General features: G+C 30.9%; 1 protein-coding gene across 1 annotated transcript; it reads right to left on the bottom strand.

The window, feature by feature from the left end:
- Positions 1 to 1,211: 1,211 nt before the first annotated feature.
- LOC148305043 (uncharacterized) lies at positions 1,212 to 15,391 on the bottom strand. Its single transcript, XM_088267305.1, has 4 exons — positions 15,290 to 15,391; positions 8,606 to 8,722; positions 7,319 to 7,560; positions 1,212 to 6,370 (listed from the first exon to the last, which is right to left on the bottom strand). Exons 1-4 carry the CDS (start codon positions 15,389 to 15,391, stop codon positions 5,944 to 5,946), a joined length of 888 nt encoding a protein of 295 aa, XP_088123431.1. The 3' UTR covers positions 1,212 to 5,943.
- Between the last annotated feature and the right edge of the window lie 300 nt (positions 15,392 to 15,691).

Genomic DNA, 15,691 nt, shown 5'->3' with positions numbered 1-15,691 from the left:
TCAATAGATAGACTCAGAGCTTATAAATAAGACTCAGATATTAAAAACATAAGTACATACTCGATACTCAGGTCTCGAAAAAGTGTTTAAAATAGTGCGAATTTATTAATTTATTAGTATTTAGTAATTTAACTCTTTTTAACATTATCTGCTTTAAAAAATATATAAAAATTTGTGTTTTTATCGAATACACAAATATTTCCATTGCCTTATTAAACATAAGTACCAAGTTTTTGTAGAGTGGGTTCGAACCCAGATACTCTGACTCAGGTCCACGACTTGAACCAATGGACCGCAATTCGATAAAATAATGGCTGTTAACAGCAAGTTAAGAAAAATATTTTGTTTACTACTTACTAAAAATAAAATTGTTTTTCAGGTGACTCGTACATTTAAGCAGTGTATAACTCACACAAGCTAGTACGAGTACGGGTATGCAACCCTGTGTCCACTATATAGCCATTGCAGCTATTATTTTTTCCTACCTGCTATTTCTCTTCCATTTCCTTTCCCACATAATGGTATTATTCTTTACACCATGCTCCTTCATTTACATCATCCTTTGTCTATGAATCTGAAGCGCAAGACTGATCACCTTGCCTTTATTTCATTAACAATCAAGTTTACACCGTATTCATCATATGCAGTGCCTTATAGATAATTGGGTGCAGATAGAGTTATTTTAGTGAAAGCCTTCAGCCTGTTACAGATATTATTTCAAAATCTAAATGTTTTATTGTAATATATCGACCTGCCCGACATAAAACATTTGATATTAGTTATAACAGGTAAGTAATGAATTTACTTGTACTAAATGCACTCCGTTGGAAGGAACGATTGAATAATAATTGCTTTAATATATTGTCTGACATCTTTTCCTGTTGTAGTATCATGTATTATCATATCATTATTCAAGGTTTTCATTTTTCTACCTATTATTTGCCATTAGATATGTTATACTCTGAGGGAAGCGTTCTGCCCAACATCTTGGCCATTCTCCAGCCTATGAGGATTGAGAGGGAGGCATAACAAGTCGGCTCATCTTTTTCCCGCTCCAGACTCAGCCTACTCGACGCCCCGAGACCGATTGACGGCATTTTATTATATTATTTTATTGTGAATCATCATCATTCTATGATTATTATTATTACTATCCAAGTTTATATAAGCACCCTTGAGTATTTATTTGTAAAAATAAAACAACTAAATCATTTCATGTTCCTTTTATTTGTAAGCAAATTTTTCAGTGGTTTTTATTTTATATTTCTGTGTCTGAATTTGAAGTGAAATTTGGAAAACACCTATTTGTGTACTGGCCTGATATTTTATAGTCTTGAAAAGATCTTTTAAAACTTTATAAATACATACAGGTAAGTGTAAGATGATACAGCTCAAAGTATTAATATCCTAGTATAATAATTTATTTTAAATTCAGAAAAGAGATAGAGCTATCCATTGCTGGAAAAAAATACAAGAATTCTTCTTTCTGTCAAGTTCTGAGACATTTTTTTATAAATAAACTTTAGGACTGTATTGCAAAACTTCATAAATAAACATTATATGGAGAAAATTCATTATTACACGAGAGATGGAAATTGAACAGTCAAATAAAATAGCTATACAATTGTTAAAAGTAATACAAATGAGTCTCTAATCTATTTTAATCTGATATCCTTATATAAATTATGTTTAATTCCAATCCAAATCTGCTGGAGTGGATTTATAATCATTATCAAGAGTTTAAATAGGAATAAATAAGGAACAGAACCTGTTTCAATTCACAGTAACAAGCCATGTACTGAATAATATGTTAGACATTCCTAAAGACAATGTCACAAGACGATAGTTTTATTTTTCTATTGTTCGCAAAGCAAATTCTTGAGCAATATAATATGATATAAGACAAAAGTAGGTATGATAAGAAGTTTGATTAATATTGAGATATCCATTTCTTGAGTAAAAGCTATTTCACAATTTTTGATTTGAGTGAAATTAATTTGATTAGTAGATATAAACCAAATATCAGTCTTTCTGACCTACAAAAAATTTTCAAATTTATTGAGCTGTAATGTGAACACACGTTTTTTCCAATCTTTTGCCACTTTCATTTTAAGTGAATCAGATTGGCTAAAATATATTTTTACACAAAAATTACAGAAAAAAATTACGTGCATTCATTTATTATTTATAAGTTAAAGAAATTTCTAGCAGAACACAATATAATGCATAGTAAATAAGGGTTCACAGTATTTATTATTTGGTTTTATTTAGAAAATTTTCAAAACTCGTTTGTTAAAAAAAAAGTAACACCTCATTTACACTGCGTGTGATAGGTATCATAGCCATGTAAATCAGGGACTAAAAAATCACATGACTTAATTTGAACCAACGCTGATACAGTGCCTAGACAATTGGTGGACAACCTTTAGGATGGTTGCATCATACCGAAAATATATATATATGTTTTATGGCGTTCAAGATCATTTCTGGTTTGTAAATTTAGAAAAGAAAAAAACGACTTTATGTTTACCTTATATTCATCGATTGTCTTTACAGACAAACATGTATATGCATGTGTTTGCTACATTTACGTAAGTTATACAATTTAGCTTTTCATACGATTGACGCTCATGCATTCGACGTTCATTCCAGTTCAAATATTCCCACCATTTCTCATCATTGACGGTATAGTACTACAACCTATAATTACAAGCTAATTGTATAAGAACTTGCACTTTTACGATATTATAATAAGTAATATGTAAGTACATCTTTTAATCATTCGATGATAGTTGAAAAGTTATAAAAAATAATTACAATAAAGGCAAGGGGTCGTGAATTTTAATTACATATATATTTTAGCTTTCTACTCTGCAAAAGACACATGAAGAAAGCTAAAATGAGTATTACAAACTTTTCTTAATCTCACATTTTTAGCAAAAATTACATTTTAATGACCTAGGTATCTACTAATGTAGCAAAAAGTGCATTTTGTCAAATTATATGTAATTACAAATTTACTAAATGTAAAAAGAACGATATCAATAAGAGTGAGATATTTCCACTGCTATTCGATTAAAGTTATATAAATACATAGATATGTAAATATCTCATTAAATTTAACTGTACACATACGAAAAAAAGATGAAAATTCTACAAGACCTCCATTTTTTTCATAAGTACCCGGTTCAATACCAACACCAAGAAGTGTATTCCCGTATCTTTACACGTATTTCAATGAAAGAGTAGTAAAATCATCTTTTCTACAAAGTACCAAATTGCCTTATATTCTTACAAAAATAATGTCATCTACTTTTTATAGTCATTAAATTGAAAAACCAAAATCCCAAACTACGATTATAAAAATATCACATATTTATCATAGCAATGGTAACCAATGGTCCAGCCAGTCAGTTTCAAAAATACTTTGTCCCTAGAGATATAAATCTAAGCCAGATTCTAATTGTTCCTAATTCCGATTAGAATATCTTCTAGCAGTGGAAAATCATGTACATAATCATTATTAGATAATTGATCACTTTTCAATCTAACATGAGCAAATTAGAAAAGCTGGCCATTTATCATTTCAATTTTATCTCTCCGATATTTCTGATATTCGAAAGCCCGAATTATAAATATAATAATTAACCTATAGTATATAAAGTGCAATGTCATGATATTTTAATAAGATAAGCAAATTTTATCCTGTAATTGATTATTTGTGGAAGCAAAAAACTTAATTAAGGAAATATGTGGATAATCGGTTCGTAACGGGTAATTGATAAGTTAATATTTTTATATTCCTCTTTCTTTATAAAGTAGAATGATAGCATCGTTAAAATTAACTTATCTTCCTCCGTAGTGAGTGCTTAGCGCATTCGAATAATAAATAACACTGCGTCAATTTGATGAAGCACACTCTGCACTATTCGGTGATGATGAGGGTTGGAAGAAGAAGAAAAATATAATAGCCTTCTAATTATTGCTTGAGATCGTCTTCAATATGATAATAAATAAGTTGTCTTACGAAATATAATCCAAGATAATGTATATTATAATATGTATCTACAAATTTCATTTACCTTAAGTAAGTACATACATACAAATAAAAATTGTGTTGCAAAGTAATCTTACTCGTACATTACATTAATATGTTTCAATGCAGCATTGAAATGGAAGAAAATCTTCAAAATCACAGACTTCATGCTCTTATGACAACTGAACTAATTGAATGATATCATTTTACGTCAGCTAGTGACCTTATTTCATATAATTATATTTAAGTAGGTTAAAAATGACGAAATTGTTGTGATAATATTGTAGTGGTATAATAAAGTAAAAGCTCATTAATTCGAACAACTGTCATTTGACTTTTGCCATGATTCGAAAAATATTTTGAAATTCTGGTCCCTCCAATGATTTTTACATACAAAACTATCGATTATTAAAATAAAATATTTCTTCGTCTTTAGTCAGAAGAATGTTTGATCTGAAATTCGAAAAGAAATTAATTACGAGAAAAGGACAAAAAGACATGAAAAAAAAATCTTTGTTTTCATTGATTAAATTTCTGATTGCCTTCACTGCTTTCGTTATTTCGTTAAAAAAATACGAATTGGTTGAAAACATTACCGCGCAATGTAAATTCATGATTATTTTCTAATTCGATATTCTAAATATTTTACGAGCTTTGGTTTATTGAACTTCGAATTAACGAGCTTAAACTGTACAATTGGTATTAAAGATAATGTTTGGATAATTTCTAACATCAGCAGCCACAGCATAGAAGAAAACATCGTACTGTGAAGAAATACAATTTGACAGAGAAAAATGCAAAATATCTCTATTCTGCATTAATTACTTGTGCAAGGCACATTTTAAAAAAAGAGCACTACTTAGTATGGCTTCGAAGGAAGGAAATTTAGAATTATTATTTTAAGACTGTGTCTTTTATTTTTAATTATATAGTAGATATTAGTAGCACTATTTTACATCTAAAAAAATACCATAATTTTAATAATGCTACACTTCTATTTTGAATCCAGCGTAAGTAATAATATCTTTTACAAATTTACGTAAGGTTTTTTTGTCTGCGGTTGCTGATTTTATTTTTCAGAATATTTTGAAAGCTGACTGTTATTTTTTAAAGATAATGCGAATAAAAATAGATTATGGATTAAGTCTTCCGAGATGGAAATATGAAAGACTGGGTATTTGCAGGTCTTGCGACCGTTCACTGACTGATTTAAGTGATCATTTCAAACATAATGATAGGCGATTACACAACCCAATTTTCGAAAAGTTGTTTATATTTGCAGGGGGCAATGCATAATATGGTTACCAATAATGGGTAGAATATTAAATGTTCTTTAATACTTATCTGCTCCTGATGGTGCATAGGGCACTGCATCGAATTAATGTTGTATTAACTTGACCACTATTTATATGAGAGCATGGCGACTATTCCTATGCCCTAGGTTTTTGGATCTAGAATTAGAATATTTGGTCGGATAAGGTCAGGACATTACTGTTATAAAGAAAAGAAAAAGGCGGAGGAATAATGGGTAGAAAAGGGGGAGTATCAGAGTCCCTCAGGTAGAATATAGTATTGTGAGTATTACGCATAGTATACGTGTACAGAATCTCACTTAAATCAGCCAATGACAGTTCATACGCCCCATAAATTCCCAGACTTACATATTTCCATCTCAATAGACTTCTTTATCTATGCTAAGATATCGACAAATCTTGATTTAAATATCTCCCATTATTTGTGAAAAAAAATTTGGACACTCAAAATACTGTGAATAAAAATAGATTAATTCAAAGATATTCAACATTTTTCTATAGAGGAATGTAGTGAATTGGCTGTGCAAAAATATACAATTTGGGTGTTACAGAGGTCATATTAACAACTATTCGATCGAACCTAATACCCTTTGCTTAGCCATTTTCCGTTGTCGCTGAGCCGTTTTGTTTATACGGATGAAAGATCGCTCTTACCATCTGGTAACTTCTTTTGAACCCTAACTTAGTATATAAACTTTGAGAAGCGTCATTCTCTGGTCTAATAAAAACAAAAGGTTTGTAGCCCCTTTCAGTCACTTCTTTTGTCAGATATTTAGCTAAATACAATCCGAAGCCTTTCCTTCGATACTCAGGCTTAGTTTGCATAGAAAACATAGCACCATAATACGACTGCACCATCCACGCGGCCAATTCGCCCGACGAGAATATCCCGTAAGCGGGCAGCTCGGACACGAGCTTCTCGAACACTTCCACACACTCCATGTCGTTGGCGGGATACAGGTCGTGAATAGTCTGCATGTGTTGTGGCTTCAGTCGACACAACTCCACATCACTCGGCATCCTGAAACGAGAAGACGGAAAGTAGTGCGAGGGACGTTGTAAAAATTAGTTGACAAGTTGACACCTAATGCCTAAGCTCCTTATAGAACTGTCAGAGAACAGGAGACTTATCTCGTTATATTCCTAAACGCTTTAACGAACAGCGAACAGCTTTAACCCTAGATTGCTTAACCATCCTACAAGTGACGTTGTTACTAAACATTCGTAACAAAATACGACATACAACGGGAATAAATAAGATAATCGAAAACTTTTATTATTCATTGGGTTAAGTAGATCACGTAATAATGAAAAAATGAAGGTATATTAAGAAGGTACTGTAAAGCAGGGAGCGCGGGAACGACGCGAACATTGGTTTTTTCCGGGATCGTCAATTTACGGTCGTAATTTTTACGATAGTTTAATATTCTAGGGTAAAGATTTTTAAAAAAATGCTAGGAAATAACAAAATAAAATGCATCAAATTCGATAGAGAAAGAAAAATAAGATATCTAGGAAATAACAAAAAATAAAAATCATAAAAATGGTAAACAGTCAAAAAATAGTTATTGCATTTCAAATTAAAATTTTAGAAGGTAATGACCATGGATTCAAATCTATTTTAGTACGTGTTTCGATGCATCATGATTAAATATTAAAATGATCGTGAATGCATCGAAACACGTGTCACAATATATTTTGAAAAATAATGATTTTATTCTTACTGGAATCTTATGGCACTGAGTCATAGGTGATATTAATTTTTAGAGTAAAAAATACATATATATATTATAAAATTTAACCCTATTTAATGATCCCTTTTGATAGAATTTTAAGTATTATTGGTTTTAAAAAAACGTTGGTAATCCCGGATCAGGGTAGTTTAAACTAGTAATCAAGTAAACATTGATAACTTTTGCCAAGAAAATAAAATTGATTTAATTTTTCGTATAAATATGAGAATACATACTCATCCATATTAAAATCTTTCGGTGGATCTTCACAGATGTACACATCACCGTGTACTTTTTCCAGTGTTCCAATATTTTGGTAGAATTTCTCAACCTTGTCCACTATGGCAGAATGGGTGAAGTTCAAGAATAATGGATGATTCCAATCTATTAGTACGTCTTCGGATGTGAACAACTCTATCGAGTCCAGGCAATCATTGGGACAGAACACACTGACACTCTCGTACAGTCTTCCATTAGGCTGAAATCAAAGTAAAGATTTGTAAAAACAACATATAGAAAATAAATACTGTTCCTCATAAAAGGAGTTATTTAAAAAAATGCATATGCACCTAACCTATAAGGATTCACACATTTATTTTTACTTTTTAATATATTTTTTACAATTATTTGGGTAAACAGCGGCAACATATCGCTTTCTCCTTTCAACAACGTCATTTATAAAAAAAACTTGATTTTTCAGGAGATCGTTTTTAAAGTTTAAAAATATAATAAAACGAATAAAAAAAATATCAAGTCACTTATTGAACTTTTTACTGTGCAACAGATCTTTTTAGGAAAAACCTAATGTTTTTTCTCCGTTTTAAAAATATTTAGTATATTTAAAAAAAATAATTAAACATTACCTTTTCTTTATAATGCAAAAACAACACTTTTTGCCCCGTAGTGGGTAAATAAAGTTTAAAATATGCCGCTTTTGCTGGGATATGGTACATTTTCTGGTCATTCAGTTAACCACAGAAACATAAAGATTCGTACAAAATATTTAGTGTAGATCTAGCAAATAAACACGTATTTATGAAAGAAAATGTGCATGTGTAAAGTGTGTAAGAGTGTGTGTGTGTGTATGTGATGTTGATTCTAGTAGGGACATACATACAATAAATATTTAAATACCTATAATGTCCTTTTAAGTTAAAAATAAAGTAAAATTTATTTACTTTTATTTATTTACCTAGTGAGGATAGTATCCTGTACATAATTTTTTTAGTCTGTTTTGTATATTAAAAGCATTGCTTACTTTGTGGTATAGTAATATAACACTCTCCTTGTCATTTATTGTTAACTTTGTTTAGTACCATTTAAAAAATATTAATTCATGACAATCGGTTTCGGAATAGCCATTCCATCATCAGATAACATTTGACCTAATGATGAAATGTTTACTCCTAAACCGGTAGTCATGAAGTGGTGTTCTTTTATTTTACTTTAACCTCTGATTTTAAGACCTAAAAAAAGTTAAACCAAATTTGGAGAATAGTTATTTAAAATGTAAACACTCTTACCGTACTAGTACAGCCGGGGAAGTGAAGGCACACAGGCTCCTCTGGCCAATTCTTCGATACATAAAAATGGAAGTCCCAAACTCGATTATTTAAATATGTCTTAATTGTCTGGTGAAACTGAAAAATAAAGACGTAAATTAGTACGTAAATTAGTATTGATCTGTTCCATGTGTCCGAAGGAGTTTTCCGAAGCGGGATTCTTCTACACCTTCAGTCTTCTTACTTACTTTTAATATATACGCCTTGAATATTGTTTGTTATGTATATATTATTTTTTTTGTTGAATAAATTGAAATTGAAATTGAAATACTTGCTACCTTAGCATTGCTATATGGCTCCGAGACCTGGACCCTAAAGGTGAATACAATGAATAGGATAGAAGCGTTTTAAATGTAGCTTCATTGCATAATGGTGATGGATAGGGTCACAAACCACATCAATTGATGAGGTTCTCAGAAGAGCTGGATCAGACAGAGAACTCTTGTCGAATATCATGGTTAAGATCTCATATCTGAGTCCGCGTATTTCGTGGAGAGAAATACCACCTTCTACAATTGATTATGCTGGGAAAGATAGAAGGACGTCGAAGAATTGACAGAAAGCAAATATCGTGGCTGCGCAACATTTGCGACTGGAGTGCACTCCAGTCGCAAATGTTGCGACTGGAGTGGCACTGTGGAGTGGGATAACAGGGGTGGAGGAGCTGTTCTGGACGGCGCAGGGCCGCGAAGCCTTTGCTTAAGTGATCGCCAATGTTGGGGGGACCTGACAGGGAAAAAGTAGAAGAAGAAGATGTGAACGTTTTAATGGACATGAAGCATGAACAACGATGTGCTTTGGTAAACGGACATAACGTGCTTAACCGTTAATATTTTTTAAGTGTAGTTAGTACACACTATCGATAAAATTAAGAAAGGTGTGTTGAGATGGTTTGGACATGTAGAACGAATGAGTGAGAAAAGAACGGTAAAACAAATTTATGAGGTGAATGTAAGTGGGAAAAGGAGCAGAGGAAGACCGAAAAAAATATGGCACGATCAGGTATGCCAAATACTTGAAAGTGGTCAGGTTAGGAATCGTAACAATCGGCAGGTATGTATGAGGAGATGCATGAACGTGGAAGAGGCGAAGAATGTTTGCAAAGACAGAGTGGTGTGGCGTTCTATTCTCTCTGCCTACCCCTGGTTATGGTTGATGGTTAGTTAGTTAGTTAGTTAGTACACACATGTATATTTTTTCCCGATTTCTTTAATTGGTGACATACCACCAATGTTTTGAATGAATATTTTATAATTAAAGCACTTTAAAATTGTGTTAATGTTGCCCAAAAATCTATACTGAAAATAATACTTAATTTTCCGAGACAGACTCCGACAGAGGAAATATTCAATAAATTATGTACTACCCATGACAGCCAAACAACTATACGCTAAAACAATCCTCACATATGCATATAAGAATTATTCACGTTAATCACAAGAAAGCACCCCCGACAAAACACACACATGATTATACTATATATGAACATACTTTATATTATGACCATACTTTATGACAACAAAAATTAAACTACAATATCCAAAACACAGAGAATAGCCAAATAAAATAAACTCCATTTTATCAAAGGAACATTGAATATTACAATATATTACATTTACCTGCTTCCATTACCTATTAAGTAATTCAATATGAGTATTATATAGAGCATTTTGTAACTGGATAATGGAGGTAAATATATTTGAAATATAAACGCCCTCAAGGTAGTATTTTACGAAAATGGAGCTTAATAAATTATCCAAATTTATTATTACTATTATATTTATGTATTAATTTTAAATCAAACAGATTTTTTGAGTCTACTAAGTTGTATTTTACTAACAAAAACACATAAAAAAATTAATATTGTGACAATTGTTTCGCCTTGTTAGGGCATTATCAAACTAATGTTTGTTTGATAATGCCTTAACAAGGCGAAACAAAAGTCACAATATAATTTTTATGTGTTTTGGTTAATAAAATACAACTTAGTAGACTCAAAAAATCTGTGTTTGATTTAAAATTAATACATAAATTAAAATGGAGTTCTACAAATTAAACTCCGAATCAATACCATACATAACTTAATATTATATACATAACTTAATGGTATATACTAAAAAGTACATACACCATTAATTTTAAAATAAGCATTATAAATTGTGTTCTCGGCATGGGAAAACTCAGTGAGGGCACATTATTGTAAAATGTGAATTGTAACTATGTGTATGATGAAAAATAAGTAAATTGTGATGTTGACACCAGATATTGAAATTATACGTACAAAAATACATAAAATAATATACGTTTTGAAGTACAGTTGAGCACCACTGACATCTGAATATCAAATAGATGAAAAGGCAATAGCGAAGACGGTAAATGTTGATTTTGTTTATTTTCTTACGGCTACTAATCAAACCTCCAACAGCTTACAGAGAACCAAATAACAAGCGTTGCTTATTTCTGCGTTATTTCTCCAGCATCACACTCTGTTATTATGGAAATGACTTGGTGTACAGTAAAACATGGTGATGGTTTTCCATATTTATATGTATTTAGATTGTCAGTGACTGGAGCATTGAAAGCTTTTAAATGTAAATTCATATTCCCAGATCCAATACATAAGCTTTATGTTTCCTTTTAGACTAATACTTGCTAAAAATTTTTTTAATGAACTGGATAGAGAAAAGTATGAAAAATGTTTAAAAAACCTATCCCGATTTCACTATAAATGTACGTTTCACAGCTTTTAATAAACCTGTTGCTAGTTTTGGCAGTGAAAGGAATTAGTATCTTGATAAAGCCTTTCACGTTCGTAAGTCATATAAATCTTAGTTCTAGACCTATGGTGGCTGGTACACAGGCGCCTCAACGATCTAGACCAGCACAGCAGACAGAAACGGAGTGATCCCAAGGCATTTGCAGAAAAGGTTCAGTCATCACATTTTCCACTTAATCATTTTGTTCACCAACATTTTCTATCATGGATCCCTTAATCTGGTGACTTCACTTAAAAATTCCAAAGCCTTAAAAAAAATTGTGACAAACATGTCGATTTGAATATATCAAATCAATTCAATTGAAGCCAGTGAGGAAGTCATTTGTCTTCATTTCATTTGCACATAGATGCCGAGGCTGCCAGATCGGAGAAAGCTCATTCGAGCAGCTTTTCTCATCTGCCAACGAACACCATTTTATAACGTAAGCATCACCAAGAAGACGTCAGTCCTCAGATGCTGTATCTTAAGACAATAGCTGTACCCTAATAATTTGCAAAACAATATTATAATGTAAGAACTGTATCCATTATTTAAAAATCAGAATTGAGTAAACTTTAAAGTAATATAACTCGGTGAGTCAACATAGTTTATGAGAAGAGTTATAAAATTAAAGCTTTAATTATGCCCGTTTACTGCGAGAAACGTCCTTCAAAAGATTTTGGCATAAAGCCATTGAGCTTACTCGAATACATGCCAAAATACGTTAAGTTGAACCTAATTTTGAGACTAATGCCCTAGTTCAGTCATTCTTCCTACAATTAACGAAAAATGTGTTTTCTTTTTAAATGTATTGCTCTGTAAAGTCTTAAATTGTTACTTCTGCTGTGTGCGATCAAGGCCATTGAAAAAAATATATGGTAAGTTAAACACCGACATGGTCCAAACTATGGTATATTGTTTATAGGACATTAACAACTACTTTACATGGACATTACTTTTACAGTACATTACTTTACATGAAAGGAATTTAACCCATAGTTTTTCGACGCACAATAATAATAATGTAGGTACATAAAGAAATAATGTAATTTATTTTTAAAAAATGTATTCCTACAATAATTTTTCTTTAGATACTCAAGACAATTTTTTACATTTAAATATTTAAATTTATTAAAATTTATACATTAATCTTTTATAACGTAATAACTTGATAAGAGTTCGCGACTTTAAAACGCCTATTTGAGATTTACTTAATCCGTATTTAGGTTCGAGGAGATTTGAGAATTAAGCCCTCGATCATAATATTATATAAACATTAAAGTCTGTGAACGAAATTTTTAATGGGAAAATACGGAAAATACGATCATAAATAAGACCCTTAGGAAATACGGTATTTATAAAGGATTTAAAAAAGCTAAATAATTATGATTGAACTATATAAACATTTCAATTGTTATACGTAACAACCAATACAAATCGCGCTGTTACTATTTCGTACTAATTATTGGTAATTTCAGTGCGTTATGAAATATATTTTGAACCATAAACAGACCAGAAAACAAAATGTTAATTTTTTTTGTGGCTAACTAAAATAACGATAATATAGATTTTGAGTTAAATGCTTGTAAAATTGTATGATTTAAAGTTGCATTTATAGATAAATTTATAATTTTATTTAAAAAATGCTTGTTAGTTTTTCGTTTCCCTCCTTTTATGGGAATCAACTAATTGGATACTACGTATGATTTTATCCATACCTAATGTTATTTCAGCAAAAGTTTATGATATTCCAGCAAAAACTAGTTATTTTCACAAAAATTACGCATTGGTAAAAATGGCCTCCACTCGGTTAAATAATTCCGAAAAGTTGGAACTAAGGGGTCGCGTTCCGGGCATGTTATATGCGAATTGAAATATTTTTCCACCCAATTAGGTGATTTCAGCTCACGAACTTTAATTCCATGTTGAATTACGTGTTGACCCTACTGCTGAAGTCATGAAGTAGACAATTTAATGTCCGCTAAAATAATATTATAATTAAACTGCACCCTACAGCCCAAATATTATTACTGAAACAATAGAATATTAGACACGGATAATTCTATTTAAAAATTAATAATTTATGCTCATGATTTTTATTTATTCATTGATTTGCCATAACTTTGTTAAACAATACATCGATATAATCATTCAAATAAAGTACCTGTAAAATACCTCTTTTTATGTATATTAACATGACAAGTTTCAAAAACAACAGATGTTTTCATCAACAAGTGTAAAAAAAAAAAACAAATTACTTTGTATTTTCATCTGTTGATGAGAATATCTGTAGTTCTCGAAACTAGTCGTGTAAACATTAATATATACTCAAAAAGTGGTATTTTACAAGTGCTCTCTTCTTCTTTACGTATCGTATCGGGTCTCCTCAACGTTGACCGTCATTTGTGAGAAAGTGTCCACTCGTGCATGTATATTATGGAGCCGGGAGTTCCGCCTTCTTCCGACGCCTCTTTGACCCACAATCTTACACCTAATGATCAGTTGCAGAAGCTTGTACTTTTCCAATTTCTCCTCAGAGCTTATGCCCCAAATAGGAAACCTTCCGAGTTTTAATAAATGTTTTATTTTTTCACTTCATCAACATGGTCATTTCTATATTATTTTTTGACATCTTCTAGTTCTAGTGATTCATGAACAAGGTTTCTAAATTGGTTCATATATATAGAACTTCCAAGAATTTGAGTAGTGTGGTTGTCAATAATGGGTAGAATTGGTGAATGTTAATGTTACACGTGTGTAAAGTGATCACTTAAACCAGCCTATGACGGTCGTAAGCCCCGTAAATGCCCAGACTTCCATATTCTTCTTCATCTTTGATGAGATGTCAAAAAATAATATGAAAATAACTCCTGTAATTGGAGATAATCCAGATTTTGTGAACAAGTATTTGGACACACTCAAAATGTTATGGTCATTTCTATTTATTTATTTGTTTAAACTTCAATTACAGAAGAGATAAAAGTAAATTTGCGGGCTTATTGTTAAAAATCAATATATTCCAACCAACCAAAAACTGACAAATTAATTATTATTTATTTCACATATTTAATCTCAAATCAATAAATAAATAATACTGTTTAATCGATTTTTACTCAATACTCGTTAAATCGGTAGAATATTAATTTTTTTAAATCTTTATTTTCATTTAATCTAGTTGCAACACGATTAAAACCTACTTTCTGTATAAAATAAATGTCTCTAGACGACGACGTGTTGTTTTAGATAAAAATAGGTTATTGGAAAAACGTAACAGCAATCAACCCGTTGATTGGATCCTCTCTTATTACATTATAAATCGACTATTAAGCAGTGAAAATAGATAGGTCAATGATTTTCTGAATTTCAAACAGATATATTCTAATACTTAATTATACTCTAATCATTTTTTTTATCAAATCCTTGGCATTAAAGCATTAGTGTTTCACTAAAATGTATACAATTAACTTATATGGTTGTTATTTTATTCGTATTACCATATGTAGCGTTGTATAAAAAATACATCATACAACGAGGAATCAATTTTTTTATTTATGTTTTGTTTTGGCTCGAAAAATTGGCTACATAAATGAAAAATACACTAAAATTATGAATTTTTATTACGTTATACGCGCTGTATATAAAAAAAAACATGAAGCGATTCAAAACATCTTAAAATTGTCTGAAATGAATTAGATTTTAATAAAATCTAAATTAAACATCGTTTATTTTTTCAAACAACAAACATATTAACGGATGAAATTAGTACAAAATATTTTTAATGAATTTCCAGGTTGTTTGTTTCTCAAACAAGAAAAATATCAAAGAAATTCACGATAAAAAATATATATTGAAGCCCTTAAAAAAGGAAGTACTTGAAATAAATAAATACCTTAAGCGAATCAGGCAAATACTTTTCAAGAAAGTCTAATATAGCTGGAAGCTCATCTTCTTGAAGCAATCTGAAGTTTTTTCCCTCAAGCACGATTTCCATCTCTGCAATCAAAAGAAGAAAGTCTCAATTACTAACACATTTAATTAAATCGTAAACCCAACAAAGTTCAATCTATTTTCAATTAGGTTTGGTTGTGTTTTCAGTGAATCGAAAGTAAATATGACGACCCTTTCAATTCGGAATGAAAATTTACAAAAAGAATTAACTAGCCATCACGCTGCTTTCCCGCAGCGGTAGACAAAGAGAATAGAACGCCACATTAATTTTTATTTGCAAGCAATTTTTGCCTTTTCACATTCATACATCTCCTCATACACACCCGCTGACTATTCTTATAAT

The sequence above is a fragment of the Brachycentrus maculatus genome, unplaced genomic scaffold, assembly GCF_059751285.1.
Source record: "Brachycentrus maculatus isolate JH-2025_06_01 unplaced genomic scaffold, ASM5975128v1 h1tg000289l, whole genome shotgun sequence".
Taxonomy (NCBI): Eukaryota; Metazoa; Arthropoda; class Insecta; order Trichoptera; family Brachycentridae; genus Brachycentrus; species Brachycentrus maculatus.
This window is presented reverse-complemented; position numbering and strand designations above follow the sequence as displayed.